This window comes from Callithrix jacchus, chromosome 5 (assembly GCF_049354715.1).
Source record: "Callithrix jacchus isolate 240 chromosome 5, calJac240_pri, whole genome shotgun sequence".
Lineage (NCBI taxonomy): Eukaryota > Metazoa > Chordata > Mammalia > Primates > Cebidae > Callithrix > Callithrix jacchus.
The window spans coordinates 135320639-135339164 of NC_133506.1; the positions used below are offsets into that span (position 1 = coordinate 135320639).

The following is an 18526-nucleotide window of genomic DNA, read 5'->3' on the forward strand; positions in this document are numbered from 1 at the left end:
CTGCTGCGGCAGGAGGCACTCGGACCAAAGGGTTTGGGCACCTGGGAATCCATCAGTCAAACTCTCCCTCCCCCTCTTCCTGACGCAGTTGTGTTTAGGTTCAAGGGGATACAGAGGAAGCACACAATGGAGGAAAAGGAACCTGCCTCTGTCTGACTCGTCAGGAAGGAGCAACAGTCCCTCCTGCACTGATTAAGCACCTACTACGTGCCAGGGAGAGGAGAGGCATCTCCTGACCCCCCTTCTCTGCCAGAAGTAGAAGGATCTCACAGCTAATGGCTGAGATGGTGCCAGAATGTTCTTTAAAACCCCTGGAAGCGTTCAAGACTTAGGGGATGAGTTCAAAAACAAGGTATTTCTTCTAGAAGGTTCTGCATAGGGAGCTGTGGAAATGACACCCTGCAGGGCAGTGGAGACAGACAAGAGGCAGAACACACAGCCCCGACCCCCTGGAGGCACCCAGGCCACAGCAAGGAAAGAGAAGGAAATGCCTTGCTGCCACCAGCAGCCAGCCCCGTCCAGGCCCTGTGTCCCACACACTGACTCCAGAAGCTGCCCACTCAAGGCCACCCGGGCCCAACACCGACTGTGCGGCCCGGCCCCTGCGCAGGGAAGACTCCAGCCACACAGATCCAGCGCCTTCAGGCTCTCGTTCCTGTCCCTGGACCTGCAGGACCCAGCAGCACTCTTCCTCAGGGGCAGTGGGGGCAGGGCCAACTTTTTAAATGTAGAATTGTAAATCAATGTGGAGTCTAACATCAGGCGCCTTACAAATCAGAGGCCATTTCTAAAACTTGGCTGCCAAAGAGTGCCACGTCCAAGCTAAGGTTCTGACGTCCAGGGGCCAGGGGTGGACACAGCTGTGAGGCCTTCCAGGGTCCCCCTGAACGTGCAAGGAAGCACCCACCCAGCACTTCCCCAGCCTCGGCGCACCCCAGAAGCCTCCACTGGGAACTTCTGAGCTATAACATGTGGTTCCTCTTATCCTCCCTCCCCTGTGGGTGCCACAGAGGGCCAGAAGGTTTGCATTTACTGGGTCCCCAAAGAGGAGACCAGACTGGACCAGGGTTGGCACCAATGCTGACCAAGACAGCCCTGAGGACACACCCCCAGGAGCCGCTGATCCCACCCCTGGATGACGCTCCCCATCCCACCCTTGGGGTAACAGAAGGAATGACCCCCACCCCACCTGGAGGGCCATCAGTATTGAGAAAAAGGAGCCACCTTCCAAGGCTGACCATGATGGAGCCACCAAGGCGCAAGGTCAAGCAGGCCACAAAGAAACTGGCGCACAGACACGCCTGGAGCAGACTCAGGTCCCCAGCCTGGAACCCGATCCCCGACTGAGCCCCACAGTGCCCCAGCAAAGAACATGCTCAGTCAGCAACTGCTCACAGCGCACCTGCTTTGTGCCACGCACTGGCTTACACACTGAGGAAACCAGGTGAAGATGAGATAGTGCTTTAGGATTAAATCGCACTGACGGTCCTGCCAGCTTTCTTTTCCACCACAATGGACTGTGGCTTCCACATCCGTGGACAGCAGCTGCTTGAAACCCACTGTGTGTGTGTGAATAGTTCATTCCCTCCTTACCGCTTCAAACCAATCTCCTGCTGCATGGAGCGTGTCAGCAGTGGGGACACCTGTGGGAGGTGGTGTGCCAGCCGCGCAGAGGGGAGGATGGACCTGGCGCCTCACTCAAAGCCGGCCGCCAAGTCACGAGGGGCTCCTGTGCATTCCAAAAACCCTCCTAGAGGAAGAGCAAGGTGGCAGCCCTTGGCCCGTGGGCAGCAGATTCTTGGATTCTGCAAAACATAATTGTGAAGCCCAATCTGCCAGCAGAGAAATATGCAGCGCATTCACAGGCTAAATATAAATAATATCGATTCGTCTGCCATCTTGAATTATCCATTTCACTTCTGCTTTCCATTAGCATCAATAATCGCAAGTGGACTCCCCTGTGGATGGGGTACATCACGCTCCGAAGGATGCAGCCAGTCCCAGGGTCACACATCTGGAGGAGCCTCGGGATATCTTCCCAAAATATCTGGCATCTTCTAGAGCAATTCAGAACCTTCCTGACACTTTTTCCTCCCTCCGATCTACTCCTCACTCAAAGCCCAGGGAAGAGGGGTGACTCAAGGAGACATCTGAGACCCCCCTTTCGGAGGCAGTCTGCTCTATTTGGCAGCTGACTCTGGTACCGGGAAGCAGTTGCACATGCTCCAAGGTTCACTTCCAGGGAAGGTAAAGGGAGGAAGCTCCTGGGGCGGATCACAGCCCAGCTAAACCCTCGGGGCAGAACCAGGGCCCATTTCCTCTCCAGGCCAGAAGCCACAGTGGCTTTCCTGAAGATCAGCGGGGTCCTTGTCCCTCTGACAGCCCTCTGCCCCCAGGCCTTGGGCTTTCTAATCAGCAGGCAGAGAGCGTGCCCAGCACCAGCCAGGAGTGGGCCAGGGACTCCGGCACACCCTTCCACGCCAGGTCAGCGGAGCCTCTAGAGACAGAAATAACCAGGGCACAGAAACCCACCAGGGCCACCTATCGTGGGCCCAGCCAGGCCACAGAGCTAATGAGGCACAAAGGCCCCTGCCCCCCAGCCAGCTGTCAGAATTCAGCAAACGTCGATTGAGAATGGACTGTAAGTGGACAGCCTCACTAGGTGGTCTCAGGAGGCGTGGATCAGCGGCAGTCCCTGCCCACGAAGCACTTACAGCCCAGTACGGGAGACAGAGCTGCAGACGCCCACCAGGATCTGTGATTTTTGTTCTTCCTTCTCAGTGCTGATTCCAGCTCCAAAAAAGTGCTACGGAAAGCAGGTGCTGAGGCCCAGAGGGAGGCTTCTCATGTCCTCTACGTGCCTGTCTACATCAGTACACCCCACTGGCTCACCGCCTTAGATACATCCAGCGATAACCTATGACCTCGCTATGTCCCATGTTGATAGAAGGATCTAGAACCTTTCTTCTAGCCTTAACCATCTACTTAATGAGCCACACCACTCCTAGGATTCTGCAAGAGAAATGCCGGGGTCACCCCTGGCCTCAGCCTCCCTCCTGCTGGCCACATGTAAGAAAGGACTTCACGAGGGGGACCCCCGTGGCTGCCACCTACATTCACCCCAGATGCTTCCTGGAGAAGGCACCTGCCCTCACACTGCCAGCTCAGGAATCTGCCAAAAAGACGATGCAGGAGCCTGACATCACCTCCTGTCTTGCTGCTAAAATATCCCTGCAATGGAAAAGCAAGACTGGCCCAAACTGGGTGATCTGGTCTTGACAGCCCCGCTGAGCTCCAGGGACTCTGGTTTGCACTGGGAATGAGAGGGCTGGCCGGGTAAGATGGCAAGAGACACAGTCCTCCCACGGGCTTGTGGAGGAGCTCTCTGCCCACCCCCAACCGGGACAGAAAGAGGGGGTGCAAGGGAAAACAACAAGAGCCCGGCCAAGAATAAGCCCCTGCTGTCGCCTGTGTGTGGCCTTGTAGCCCAGCACCAGGGCTTGGGGCAGTTCACCCTGCCTGACAGGAGGAAGGGATGCCCCAGTGAGGTGGGGAAGCAGAGGCAGAGGTTGAAACCACTTTGGACAAGAAGGGCCGTGGAAGGTCCTCACCTGTCACTACAGCTCGACACTTGGAAGGTACCACCTGATTTCAGCCCCTGCATCCACGGCCACCTACTAAGTGCCTCCCATGGGCAGGGTTGGCTCCTGCCTTCCCAGGAGAAAGGGAGGACAGCCTCACCTGAGGCCAGCAGGGAGCAGACACCCCCAAAAGCCGCTGGGGCTGTAAAGCCCCCCAAAGTGAAATGAACTGCCACTCTGTCCACCCCATGGGAGAGAAACCGTCAGACCTGAGGCAGGGGGCATTCAGGGCAACAGCTGGCCACAGCACGGACTCTCCTCTCTGCAGCTAAGTTTTGGGCTGCATGGGCCACGTCTGGGCCCTGGGACTCCCCATGGATCCATGGCAGGTAGGAGGATGGAACCCCACTCTCTGAAGAGCAGAGAGAAGTCCGGCCAGAAGGAGCCTTAGTTTCTTTATTCCTCCTTGACCCACCCTCTTCCCACCATCCCTCACTAGCAATTCTCCCCAAAATCCCCCTGCAGAAATCTGCCCTCCAAGAGCATCGCCCAGGCACAAGCCATAGGAGCAGGAAGGGCTGCCTGCTGGAGGCTGGCCAATGCCACTGCCTTTACACACATGGCCAGTACAAAAATGCACTCGGAGAGGAAGCTGGTGGCAATGCAGAGACAACCATACACACACGCACATGCACACACACGCTCATGCATATGCCCGCACACACACATGATCATGCATATGCACACACACATGCACACACATGATCATGCATATGCACACATGTACATGCACACATGCTCATGGGATGCACACATGCATGCACGTGCACGCACGCACGCTCATGCATATGCACACACGTGCACCGGCATACATGCTCATGCAATGCACACACATGCACACATGCTCATGTACATGCACACACATATGCACAAACGCTCATGCACATGCACATGGCATGTGTGCATGCACGCTCACACACATGCACATGCACACACATGCATGCATGCACACACACGCTCCTGCACATGCACACATACATGCACACACACATGCACACGTGCACACACCCTCCTCGTTGTTAAGGACCTTAACTTAGAACCATATATTCTCTGTTCTCCTGGCTATAATTATTTTAGCGTGGGAGACAAATTCTGTCTCCAGCATCTCAGAAGTGCAACGTTGAAAAATCATATCCTGGAAGATCCCTACCTTCTCCAGCTCTTTTCCTCCCTACCAGAGCACAAACAGGCCTTCTAAGGGGTGAAGCTCAGAGGCTTTCATTTCTCCTCCGAGCAGCTCCACGTAGAGCAACAGAGACGCGAGGACCGTGCAAGTAACCATGGCAACTCCAAGAAGTTAAAAAAAATAAGTTTGTGAGTTGTTGAGTTGTTATTTGGTGCTAGGTGGGTTGGACCCTTGCCTTCCTCTTTGAGATGACAAGGCCTCTGAGCGGTGCTTTTCATCAGCATTGTGGGTATCGTGTGGAAGGCAGCCCCTCCCACCAGACATCTCATGACCTTGGAAGCTGGAAGCAAGTGTCTCATGTCAGTCCCACAGAGTCCCAGTCAGGTCTGTCCTCAGATCAGGTTGGTCTCCGTGGGATGACCTTGAGCCAGTGTGGCCCCTTCCCAACCTTCCACCCACCCACAGAAGTGCTCCATTCCTCCGGGACCCCAGGAGACCTGACATTTACAGGAACTCATACAGTTCCTGCCTACTCCACAATCCAGACCCCCCAGGATCCCAAATATTCATCCCAAGACACCCACAGGGGCAAGTTCCCATGCATGCATCTCTTAAGTCGGGGAGAGGGTCAGGCTAACCCTGGGAGTGTCCTGATATGCCAGCCAGCATGCGTGTGTGCGTGTAGAAGAGACCGGTACAACCACCCACACACAACACAACCCTGCCACCCACACTCCAAAATTCCCAGGGCCCCTTGAAGGACCCAGCTGGCCTTGGTGGAGGCAAATGGGAGCTGCTGTCCTGGGGCTAGCCCTTCTCTATGCAGGCAACAGCAGCAGGTGTTCGATGCCAAGGGTCATCCTCATGCATACCAGTGGGGTATGCATGTGCTCACACAGGCACAAAAGCATGCATGGACCATCCGTGCCGTGACTGTGAAGCCACCACAGCAGGCCATGTCCTGTGGCTCCCAAGGGCAGGCTGCCTTGACCGCCCGCTGAGCACCTCTGGCAGAACAATAGTGGAGGCCCAGCCCCCCAACAAGTGTTTGTTGCAGGTGGGTGCCAGGAAAGCTGAGGAGCACTTGGGGCCAGCGCACCACTTGGGCCACAGCTACAGAGGCAAAGGGCTGGGCTATCTGGCTGGGGAAAAAGTAATCTTTTCTTAAAGGGAGAAAAATCCTAAATGGCCCTCACAGCCTCTCGGCACACGTAACTGTAGTATCCAGGTTAATGAAAGGCCTGGCACATGGGCTGAGTAATAGCAAACACCGGCCCTGCGCCTCACGTGCAGCAGCTCCTAGAAATCAGACCACGGCGGGCAGGGGCTGGGGGCAGGGGCAGGAAATAAAGAGCGTTTCCAGGAATGGCAAGTCTCCCACGCAGGATCATATCATCAATTAGCCAGTGGGAGGGCCGAGGAGCACTGGCATCTCATTTCCACAAAGACAAAGTTTCCTTGAGGAAATTGCCAGTGTCTTCGAGGTACTGAAATAACACACAGAACAAATGAGGAAGGAGGGCTGCAGGGCTTGGCTGATGCTCAGAAGCCCAGTTCCTGGCGGCCTTGCAGAGGTGCGTGTGGGTTTAAAGACACAAGAGGAGCCTGCGATGCCCAAGAGGCAAGCACCAACACCCACACACGACACACATGTGCTCACGCATGCACTGCACACATATGCTCATGCATGCACACATGTACATGAGTGCACATACAAATGCGGAAACACACTTGTGCATGTGCACATGTGTGCATGCACGCACACATACAGGATGCACACACATGCCTGTGTGCACACTCTACACACTCATAAGCACACATGTGCACATGCACGCACCTATGTGCACATGTGTGCACAAGACACAGGCACATGCACACACACACTCTGCTTGCAAGTGGGGGTCCACCATCCTGACTCCCAAATGTTTAGGTTTGAAGCTCTTGCAGAGGCCAGATGCCATGGAGACAAAACACCCTCTAAACACATTACCCAGAATTTTCCCTTCATTCCCTACAGCACATGCCCCATTTGTGAGGAGACCCCCAGGGTCTTCAGGCTCTGACTCTGATGGAGCTCAGAGTGTGTCAAACCCTTGAACAGTCCATTCCGGAACCTTCAAATCCACACCCAAGGGGGCTCCCGCCTCGAAGGCCCGGGGAAGCAGTCTAGCTCAACCGTCTAAGTGGAGGTGACTGATTTATTCTGACCATCCTGACTCTTAACGACACTGCTCTCCTCCAACCGTGCACGGCTTTAATTGTCCATCAAGCAGGGCAGGGAGGAACCGTAAATCTTTCCTCCTGCTGCTCTGAGCTCAGCCTGCTTGACCTCCAATTGCCAGCCCCTTGCCTGCAAGCCGCCTAGAGAAGTCCGCTGGCTCTGAAGGTGAAGGAGGGGAGTGAGGAAGGGGAACACAGGAGAGGCAGAGGCTCGGGGTCAGGAGGGGAACAGAGAGAGCCAGGCAGGCGGCAGGAGAAAGCAAGCGGCCAGCCACCATCCTCCAGCTGCTCCACCCCTGGGCCGCTGCAGAGGAATGAATGCCTCAGCCGGACTGCAGCTTCGAGGGGCAGCAGCTGGAGCGTCTACACACCTCGCCTCCCAGGCTCCGCCTGTCCAGCAGCGGGACCCTGATAAAGTGAGCCGCCCCTCAGGGAGTCTTGTCATTCCCTTGCCAGGCTATAAAACATAACAGCCCCAAAAGGAGTCCCCTGTCGGGGATACTGCTTCTCCATCCAGGCGTGCAGTTGGGCCCCAGCTAGGGGCACAGAAGCCCCTCTCAGGGCAGGTGACTCCACAAGGGCAGGGACAACCAGGGGCCACATAGCCCCAGCCGTGGCCCAGGGAACCGAGCTGGTCCAGGAGGTTTAGCCACAAGCTACAAAGCATGCCCCCTCCCCCTGCAGCAGACTTAATATTTTCTGTAATTTTCGTATATATTAATGCATTTCAAAGTGGCGAACATTATAGTTATGATTATTACCTAAACACTTCCTTTATAGCCCTCATTTTCTAGTGCTCATTACTTTCTGAAAAATTATGCTTGGGGCCTGAAATTTCCCCAGTCTGGTCTTGTGAGTTTTCTTCTTAGGTTTTGAGCAAAACATATCCAGGAGCAGGAGAAATGACTTCTCCCTACATCAGTCTCCTTGGTGACTTCTGCCAAGGAAAGAATCCCATGGGAAGGGGGCAGCCTGTGTCTTTAGCATGTAGATACTGATACTGGTATCAGTGACCTGGCCTGAGGTGCGCCTGTCTGTTCTGGAGAGATGGCTCTATTTTTAAAGTCTCTCCACACGACATTCATCTTGTGTATGCCGAAGCATGGGCGAGTCGGGACACTGAACGCTGCTTATTGCCATGCTGCTGATGCACACGCAGGCAGACGTATTTTCCAACATGAGGGGAGATCTGCAGAAAGGCCCCGTCCGTGGCCTGGGGGTGCTGGCAGAGTTAAAAGCATGCAGATTCTAGGAGTATCTTCAACTGCCCTAGGATGAGATCTGCCAGTGAGAGGAAAATGTACCCGCTGGAAGATGGCCTTTAATCTCCCATAAAGTGGTCCCAGACACCATCACGAGCCTTTAATAGTGAGGAAAAGGGAAGCTGGCTCCCCCATCAAACACAGGCCATCATCCACCTGCTCTCCCTCCCACCTTTTGGCCATCAGCTAAAGGTTCCCAGCTGTCAAGATATCAAACAGACTTCTGGACGATAAAGCCCGACACAGCGTTGGCTGTCTGGGAGTGTTGATGATGTTACGCCACTGACAACAGTAATTCTCACTTTAAATTTCTTCTCTTTTCTGCTAAGATTCCAAAATACTTGAATAACGTACCCTTGGATAGCACCCCTGTGAGGTACACAATCAACCACTATGGGTCTCCTTCACAGCAGCTGGGAGCACCTGACCAGGGAGGTGGGTGCACCACATCCTCTGTCCCAGGCCTACGAGGAGCCTGTGGTCCCTCGGGTCTCCAGTTCCACCTCACCTGACCCTGCCGTGGGCCCCCGGCTGTGCCCGACAGCATCACGTGGCTGATAGAGTCACTATTCCAGAAAGACAGCATGCACGTCATTTCTTCCTAATGGGCTTTGCAAAACTGTACTTTGGTTTCTCATGAGACCTGAAATCCAAAAACACCTCCACGTGGAAGGCAGGGGTGGGCTGGAATCGCTCAGCCTGCCCGGTAAGCGATGTGGCAGCAAACTACAGGCTCAGAGGAGCCGGGAAGGGCTGGGGAAGGGAGGCCATGATCCTTCTTCCTTTCCTACCCTCATGAGAAATCCAGCTGGCATGGTCTGGAGCCTCATCTCTGATCGTCCAACGCCACACCCTTTGTAAAAGCAAGAGGACCAGCTGCAGCCCCCTCTCTCCTTGTGATACTCTTTTTTTCTTCTTTTTTTTCTTTTTTCTTTTTTTTTTGAGACAGAGTCTTGCTCTGTTGCCCAGACTGGAATGCAGGGGTGTGATCTTGCCTCACTGTAACCTAGACCTACCGGATTCGAGGGATTCTCCTGCCTCAGCCTCCCAAGTGGCAGGATTACAGGCGTGCACCATCATGCCTGGCTAACTTTTTGTACTCTTAGTAGAAATAGGGTTTCACCATGTTGGCCAGACTGGTCTTGAACTACTGACCTCAAGTGATCTGCCCTCCTCGGCCTCCCAAAGTGCTGGGATTACAGGTGTGAGCCACCATGCCCAGCCCCCTGGTGGTACTCTTGACACCCCGCTGGCAGTGGAGGCACAGGGAGAGGGCAGCGAGACATCAAGGGGACACAGCAGGAGCCCGTGACCCCGGACGGCGTGATCAGGGTAAACGTCTGAGTCCGCGCCCCACAGACAGGGCCTTCACTTCCTTCTGCCTAGCTGGAGGGTGCTCCTGAGGACATTGGCTGCTGGGGGCCCCTCCAGGGAGCCCTTCCAGGTTCTCCTCATGACCCCACCCTCTCCATAGAGACATGCCAAGAGTTGTTTCCATCCTGGTATCTGCGGGTTGATCAGAAACTCTTTTAAAGCAGCATTATATTGTAGCCACAGGAAACAGTCAGAATCCATTCCTTAACCCTGACCGAGGAGCGACGTGCTCGTTCCTCTACCAGGTGGATAGCCCCAGGAAGAGTCCCACTCAGCAGCACTGCTGCACGTCAGTAGCTTTACAGAGATCACCTAGTCCACACAACCGTCCCTGCTTCTCAGCTGGGTAAACTGAGGTTCCAGAGCCTGCCCTGGCTGACAAGGCTGGGAAGGGTGCATGCCTCCCTAGCGGTATGCTGCAGGCACACTGCCATCATCAGAAGTCAGCTCTGGCCTCAGGCTGTCCCTGCACAGAGCCCTCCCAGCAGCCAGCAGGTGCAGGCTGAGTCCACTCACCACACCCACAGGTTGTGTGGCCAGTCCTGATGGGCTGTGAGGTCTCATGCAAGGTAATGTATGTACTGCCTTGTACAGAAGTCACTTCCATTTCAATGCATGTGTAACTGTGTGGGCCCCAGGGCAAAGGGTGATTCTTATAAGAATCAGCTGATGGGAGTGGGGAGCTGCCAAGATGTACAACCTCAGAGCCTCCAACAAGTAAGGAAACTAACAGGGCAGAGACTCGGCCCTGGTGAAGGGCAGGTGTCGGGAGCAAGTCAGTAGTCTTCCCAGAGCCCATCAGGAGCCTGTGCATGGACCCAGCTTAAGGCATATTCTGGGTTTCCTTTTTTTGCTTGGATCTCAAGGTGACAGGTAACATCGGGACATAACGGTGTGTGTGGCTCTCTCATGTGATACATTAAAAAGTCATCCTCATATCTCACTGCTGAAAACAAAAAGCTTTTTAGCTCTTTAGCCCTTCTTGTGATTGCTTTTTAAAAAGTGGGGTGGAGTGGGCTGGGGTGGGGTAAAAGGAGTTATCACTCGGTGCTTGATTCCAAGGTGCCCAGAAGCTCTTAGGAACAGACCCTGCAGCTTCAGCCAGCCCCCAGCCCTCAAAACTTCCAAAAAAAAAAGGAGTTATTTTTTATGTAATCCAGGAGAGAAACCTCTAATTTGCATTGAGTGAGAGTTTGAAGCTCTGAAAGTTTAGCGAGAAATGATTTCTAAGGGCACCAGGATGTTTGTACTTCTTTAAATCCTTCTCCAAATTGTGGTCCTTTCTAATACAAGGAAACTCTATGTCCTTTGGCCTCAAAAGAGGTTCCTATTTTTCCATGAAAAATCTCATTGCTGAGAACAGCCTGCTTCTCCGTGTTCTCACGACCTTTGCCTAAAAGAAAACAATCCCAGCCGGGCGTGGTGGCTCATGCCTATAATCCCAGCACTTTGGGAGGCCGAAGTGGGCGGATCACGTGGTCAGGAGTTCGAGATCAGCCTGGCCAACGTGGTGAAACCCTATCACTACTAAAAAAACAAAATTAGCCAAGTGTGGTGGCTCATGCCTGTAACCCCAGCTACTCGGGAAGCTGAGGCAGGAGAATCACTTGAACTCAGAAGGCGGAGGTTGCAGTGAGCTGAGATCATGCCATTGCACTCCAGCCTTGGTGATAGAGCAAGACTCCATCTCAAAAAAAGAAAAAATGATCCAGAGATATGAGCCTGGCCAGGAATCGCTATCTGTCTGGTGTCCAAGCATGTGAACTGCAGGATGCGAGCAGGGACAGGACAAGCACCCGGACTCCGGAAGCTTCTCCTACAGGAAGCACCGTTCCTGCCATCCTCATCCCTGGGTCTCACCTGGTGTCACAGACAAGGAGCCGTGGGTGAGAAGGACTGCAGTCCATGGTGTGTGCCAGCTGCGCACAGGCAGAACTCTGAATGTGCCCTCAGTTTGCCTGGTACTCTGCCTCCACTACGTATTGGTGGCCCTGCAGAAAAGAATCTGATCTGGATGTCTGGGTTACTTTTGTTTGTTTGTTTTGATGGAGGGAGAATTTTGAAGCAGGACAAGATGGAGAAATAAAGGCACACAGGATTCTCCTCTCTGTTACAAAAGATCTCCACCAGGCCTCCAAACAAGGACATGAAACTGTTCAGGGTCTGGCTGGTGGCAGTTTTCTACGCTCAGGCAGTTTCCTCGCCAGCAAATGGGATTATTTTCTCAAAGGGCTAAAATAGACATACCCGGCCACCTTCGTCGCCAGCTGGTTTCCACTCAGCCCAGCACTCCAGGAAGGGTGGGCTCTTCCCCAGGGAAGCAGCAGCCAGCCCAGTGGAGGCCTGTGCACATGGAGCTGACGGCCAGCAGTGGGTCCAGGAGGGAGGTGGCCAGGTCCAGTGCAGTGGCTTCACCCAGGCCGCTGTTCTTCTAGAAACTTGGGAGAAAACTCTCAGCACAGCTGCTAAGCAAAGCCATAAGCAAGTAAACTCCTGCTGAAAATATGTATATTCTCGGTGTTTCTTTTTTCTGCTGGGAATATGTTACGAGCACAAATAATTAAACCTCAAAAGAATACTTGCAATACCAACTGCTTGGCTCTTGGTGGAAAGAAGAAACCACAGAGGCTGAGGACCCACAACTCAGGCTGACGCCGGCAAATTATAACCCACCTCTCCGGTGAAATCTGTGGGGCCTGGCCCCGACCTACACGGAAGGAGTGGAGACTGGATCCAAAGGAAGGCTGATTTTCACTTCTACACAGCCTCCCCAGGCCGCAGCTTGCTCAACCCACAAGGGGAGCACTCCCCACAGAGGAGACCACCCCATCCCTTGTTCTTCTGTCACCTTTCCTCCGACTGCAGAGCCTTCGATGTCACAGTCTTGTCAATGTTTCGAGTACAGACAATTGGCAGGAGCAGCAGCAGTGAGGAGGGAGAGGACAGGCAGAGAGACCACCTCGAGCTGCTGGTCTGTCAAAACCTAGAGACCAGGAAGAAACCAGAAGGACACCCAGCCACGACAGTCAAGGCCTCCACGTGTCTTATAGGTAAGGGCCAGGACCAGAGGCCTGATGACACCGAGCTTCCCGCACCCAAGAGTTGTCCTTTGCTTTGGGAGAAAACATACTTGTCCCCTTAGCACTTGTAATTTCCGTACAAGTCCTATCACACAGTGGAGCCCTAAGTTTAAAAGATGATTGATGGTCTATTCCCAGGCCAAGAGGATGACTCCCCTGGCACCCGAGCAAGAAGTCTCCAGAACGGCTCCTTCCACCTAGACCCTGGCCACGATTTCCAAAATGCAACTGACAGACTATGAGCTTGCCCCGAGCTACAAATAAAGTCACGCACTTGATGCTGTTTATGATTCTGGTCTCCTTCTAAGGCGTGTTTTGGTGTCAGTTTATGTGTTGGAGAAACTGTGGTAGCAAACTAATTTACTAAGTGCACTGCACTTCAAAACATCTATTTTATACACCAGATCAGTCTGCGTCATGTGGTATTTCTTGAAGGGAGGTGACTCATCTGTCTGCGGGTCCCCAACCCTGCCGTGTACACAGCCATGCCCGCCACGCAACCAATAACCAAGAGCCATCCTCAATGCTCATGGGCTGTGTAAGGAGGAAACCACACACCGAGCATCCATGCCACACACAGAGCACAGGAGGAAAAAAAGGAGTGAGGGAGAGGAAAAAAGGAGTGCGGGAGAGGAAGAGACAGACGGACAGGGAGAGAGGGAGATAGGCCCAGAATGTTCCAGAGGACAGCCTACTTCAGAGAGGCAGCAGAAAGTAAGATGTTGAGGCTGCTTGAATGTTTCATGAGCCTGAGAAAATACCTCGCTGGTTTAGAAAAGAACGTGGAGAGAGGCTGCCACTCACCAAAGGGTGGAGGAGCAAATGGGGGTATTCATAGGGCCAGTGCCTGTGCCGGCAGCAGAGGCCTGTGGCAGGCAGGGATTTAGGGGATGGCAGTTTCCCCAGGAAAAGGGTCCCTGGGGTGGGTGGGTGGGTTTCAAGATGGCTTTTTCCCCTTCACTTGTTTAAAAATAAAAAATTCCTCACCAAATGTCAGCTGCGTGTCGGGTTCCATTTTTCTTTATAACAGAGTATCAAGCAGGAGTGTGGAAATAAACACAGGGAGACAACCGACCAGAACTTGTAGGCTCTGGGCTGGGACGGGCTGGGCTGGAGGAGGGAAGCCCCACCCTGCATGGGCTGAAAAACAAGGTTACAATTTCGCATTCAGCACTGGGGCTGTGGCCCACGGAGATGCTGTCCTGTCTTTACTGCCCCACCCCCCACCGCCACCACTCCAGCACTTCTGGGTGGGAAAGGAGCGTGACTTGTGCACTCCTCCCAAATTGCACAGGCATCATGGGTCAGACCATGCTCTGCATATATGGGGAGGGGGCAGATAACTGAGCAGAGCTCCTGCCCTCGGCAGCAAGGCACCCCCAACTGCCACATAACAGCGTGAAGTTGCCTTAGGCCAGGGCTGAATGTGGCTAGGAGAGAGGTGTCAAAGAAGGCTGCAGGGGAGAGGCAGCAGGGCTGAACCAGCCAGGGAAGACAGCATTTCTCTGGCCACTACCGTGCTTGGTGCATCCCCAGACACCAAAGAGCCGGATAATCTCTCCATTTCACTGATGCGCCATCACATGCTCCAAGTTGAGTAAGTGACAGGCACAGGACAGAAGGCACACTCTGGAATGGCACCCAGGAGGCCTCCTGGCTGTAATTACCTCTTAGAAGACCCTGTGCTTTGCTGGCTCTTGAATGAGCCTCGGGAGCCCTCCCCAAGTCTTCAGCAGCCTGAGGGCAGGTGCCCCCAGCGCCTCTAGCGGCCCCAAGACCTTGTCAGAGGAGGGAGGGTGATGAGGGCAGGCGGTGGAGCCCCCAGCCCTGTCCTCGGTGCTGGTGCCCGCCGTGAGCCCGCTGAGCCACTCAGAGGCAGGGGTAACCCATGCCGCCACCTTCCCTCCAGCCCAGCTTCTGGTCCCTGCGGAAATGTAGTGAATACTCCCAGCCCTGCTGTGGCTCCCGAGCTAGGTCCCGGTGTATAGAGCATCTGCAGCAAAGGCCCCATCTGAGAAAGGGGCTGAGCCTCGGGACTTCCCTGGACTCCTGGCTCTTCCTGGCAACCCGAGGTGACCTGAGGTCCCTGGCGTGGGCACGGGTCTCTCTAGACTCCAGGCCCCTAAGGGAAGGTGGATCAAAGCCATGATCCAGGTTCCCTTTTGTTTGGGGTGGGCGGGGGAGGGGGGCAGCTGATAGAAATAGGCAACTCACGCCAGAAAACCTCAGCTGTGCAAGTGCAAACAGCCCAGAACCAGTGGCAACCCCCACCGCGGGCACGCAGCTATCTCGCCAGGCCCAGGCCTTCTCGGCTGGAGTGCAGGTGCGCCCCTTCAACAGTGCTTCTGCTCCTTAACCCCTTCGGTAGTCCCCACGTCACCCACTCTGTCGCCCTCCTTGGGACAGCCTTGCCCTCCCAGAAGCTATTAGCCAGGAAATGAGGGGTTCAGCGTCGGTTCCAGGAGTGTGCGCTGAGTGCCGCGCCCCCGCAGGAAGGCCTCCAGCCCCAGGGGGAAGGGCGGGGGTGGCAGCCTCGGTCCTGGGCCGAAGGGAGCTCCTTGCCCGCAGGAGGCAGAGGGAAGGCGTGCGCCCGAGCCTGGATAGTTCCAAGAAGCCTTCTCTCCTCCGCCCCCACCCCTCCGGCGCTCAGCGGCCTGGGGTGAACTACCCACCCCCCTCAGCAGCCCATACCCTGCTTTCATCAGGCAGGGCCTTCTTGGCAACTTTTCTTCTCTTTCCCTTCACAATTTTCGCTCACCTGGAGGGTCTGGTTTTAATTAGTGTAATATGCCCGTGAACAACGCAGCCTAATTAAGACATCCGCCCGAATCCGCGATGCACACTTAATGAGCAGGTTCTGCCGCAATGTTTACACTTTTATTTTTTCATTATTTTTTGCAGACCAGTAAAACCGAAGCCGACTTCCGGCTGAAAGACCTCATTACGGAGACCCCACTCCATTAGCCTCCTACCTGCTCCACGCTAAGTGCCAGGGGCGCCCGGGTGCGCGCCCAAGGCGTCCCCGAGTCCAGCCTGCGTTTTCAGCAGGAAATTAGCCACCGCCGCGCCCGAGAAGCGACTTCGCCTCGAGCTGGGGCAGGAGGGGGAACCTAAGCCCAGGGATGGATCCCTTGGGTCTCTGTCCTTAGCCTCCACTGCGGGGTGTCTCGCGCTTCGGGACCAGAGGCTCCGCAGGAGTCCTTTTTAAAAGTGATCATTAAATAAATCAGGTCCCCTGCCAAAGCCGGAACGGAAAGGGGAGGGGGAGGCAGCTCTGTCATCCAGGAGTTTCTCCCCACCTCGCTGGGCCCCCGCCCCGCCAGTGGACTCCAGGGACATCTCACCCCCACCCCACGTGAGACTAGGGATCCCAGGGCCCTTTGGGGACCCAACGGGTTCCCGAAGCCCCTCCACTCGGGGCGCCGCGCCTAGATCCCCGCGCCGACACTGCAGGGCTGCGCGCCACGGAAGGCTCCGCGCCCGGGGGAGGGAGGCTGCCACGCGCAGCTCCAAAATGACCACCGGCTTCCCGCCCCCCCCCCCCACCCCACAGGAGACCACCCTCCTGAGGGGACGAGCCCCAGACGCCCCTGGTAAGCCCTGACACCGACCGGGGCCACCGGGGCAGAAAGTTTGGGCCAGGGGCGTGCCCGGTTTCCCAAGCCTGACCAGCGGCTCGAGCCCCTGGGGGCTGCCAAGGCTTCGGAGAGGCAGCCTCCTCTCCCGCTGGAGCCTTCCTAACGCGCTAGCTCGGAGACTCGGCCGGGAGCGCCCCCAGCCCGCCCCCTGGAGGGCCCTGCGCGCCGCTCGCTCACCCCTAGCCGCTCGGCCCACGCGCATGCTGCTGCGCCGCGGGCCCAGCTCCTATCTAGGGAGCTGTGGCAGCCCCTTCCTCCCCACAACTCCTTTGGGTCATCAACCTCTCAGCGATCCTCCTTCCAGAGGACCCGGCAGGGCTCTCTCGGGGCCTGGGGACCGCTACAGAAGCACGTTGCACCACCGCCGGGTCGCCAGCCCCTCTCCCACCCGCTCGGGCTCCGGCTGCCTCCCCGGACGCGCCCCGCGGAGCCGGGATCTCCGCGCGCCTCGGCCTCCCCCCGCCAGGGAGTTCCCCGCGCCGGGCATTGTGCCGCCGCCACCACCGCCACCGCCACCGCCACGCAGCGCGCGCGGGACTCCCCGGCGTCTCCATGGAGCCCGACCCCCGGGCCTTCCCGTTCACAAAATCTCCCCTCTGGGCTACGGCGGGACAGAGCGTCCGGACCCCAGCCCCGCAGGGACCCAGGGACCGGACCCCACGCAGGGACCCCTAACCCCGAGGGCGCCACCCCTCCCCACGCGCCCTCAGGTCAGCCCCGGCAGCGCTCCGCGTTCCGCCTCCCGCCGCAGGGTCCCGTGCGCCCCTCCCGACAGTGACCCCCTCCCCCAGCTCAGCCCGCCGGTAATGACCGCCACAGGGCTAGGCGGGCGACGAGGGCCGACTACTCACGGGCTCAGCGCTCCCCGCGGCAGGTGACGGGGGGCCGGCGGCCATGCCCCGGCTGCATCCCGGCCGCTGGCTGAGCGGGCAGCGGAGTCCCGGGGCCGCACAGGCACCCGCGAGCCGGCGGCAAGGGGCGCGCGAGGCCGGGCTCTGGCGGCCGCGGTGGCAGCTGCTTCTCCTCCGACCACGCAAGCTGCTGAGGCCCGGCTGGGGCCGCTGTCCTAGGAGGTTCTGCTAGCTCCGGAGCAGCCCCGCGCTCGCTCTTCCCTCGCCGCCTCCCTTCTCTTCTCCTCTCTCTTTCTCCCCCCCTCTCCCTCCTCTCTCCGCCCTCCTCTCTCTCTCTCTCTCTCCTCTCTCTCTCTCTCTCTCTCTCTCTCTCTCTCTCTCTCCCTCTCTCTCTCTCTCTCTCTCTCTCTCTCTCTCTCTCTCTCTCTCTCTCTCTCTCTCTCTCTCTCTCTCTCTCTCTCTCTCTCTCTCTCTCTCTCCTCTCTCTCTCTCTCTCTCTCTCTCTCTCTCTCTCTCTCTCTCTCTCTCTCTCTCTCTCTCTCTCTCTCTCTCTCTCTCTCGTTCCTCTGGCTCGCTCGGCTGGAGCGAGGCGGCAGCAGGAGCACGCGGCGGCGGCGGCGGCGGCGGCGGCGGCGGCGGCGGCGGCGGCGGCGGCTCCGGCGGAGCGCGCAGCGCGCTGCCAAGGGAGGGGGCTCCGGAGACCGCGAGGCCAGGGAGGGCAGGGAGCGGGGAGAGACATGGCCGGGTGGGCTTAGGCCGTCGGCACTCTGCAGCCTTCAGCACCATCCCTCGGGGCAGGAGCTTGGAAGAGGTGGGTACACAGCGAGGATCTCAGAACCCAGTGGTGCCCTGGCCCCCTCAAGGGCAGCTCCGAGCCTGCAGCTTCTTTCCACCTCCAGATTATCTTGGGGGCTGTCCAGCCCGGGTGACCCCTACCAGGACCCCTACCCTGGTGACTCACTGTCCCTAAGGGCCATTTTTCTGTCCCAGGCCCAGGGATCCCCAGCAATGGGACGTGGTCACTGAGCATCAGGGGCCAATGCCACCCCACCCCGCATGCCATGCCATGCCTTCGAGTGGCCCGCATGCCCCATACCCCTTACCAAGCCCAGGTGCCCTGACTTCTGGGGGATCACCGGAGAGGATGCGATAGGGCCCACTCCAGATTGTTAGTCCAGACTGGCCAACCAAACTTCCAACTGTCCACCTGCTCGTGGCTAGAGAGGAAAGGCTGTGGGGGTCAGCTCAGGATTTGCTAAAATCAGATCAGGCAGCTCCTGTCCCCAGTCCCAGCCTTCCCCAGCCTCTCGGGTAAGGGGCCTGGTGTGGGGTCT

The 18526-nt window shown here is 56.7% G+C and overlaps 1 protein-coding gene across 45 annotated transcripts in view; it reads right to left on the bottom strand.

The window, feature by feature from the left end:
- The window catches only part of RBFOX3 (RNA binding fox-1 homolog 3), a 508442-nt gene extending 490965 nt beyond the window's left edge, over nucleotides 1-17477 (bottom strand). For all 45 annotated transcript variants that reach the window (XM_078374828.1, XM_078374820.1, XM_035303342.3 and 42 more), the window contains exon 1: nucleotides 17193-17477. In XM_078374828.1, coding sequence (XP_078230954.1) covers nucleotides 17193-17237 — 45 coding nt within the window. In that variant the 5' untranslated portion in view covers nucleotides 17238-17477. The remainder of the gene's footprint in view (nucleotides 1-17192) is intronic.
- Nucleotides 17478-18526: the final 1049 nt, after the last annotated feature.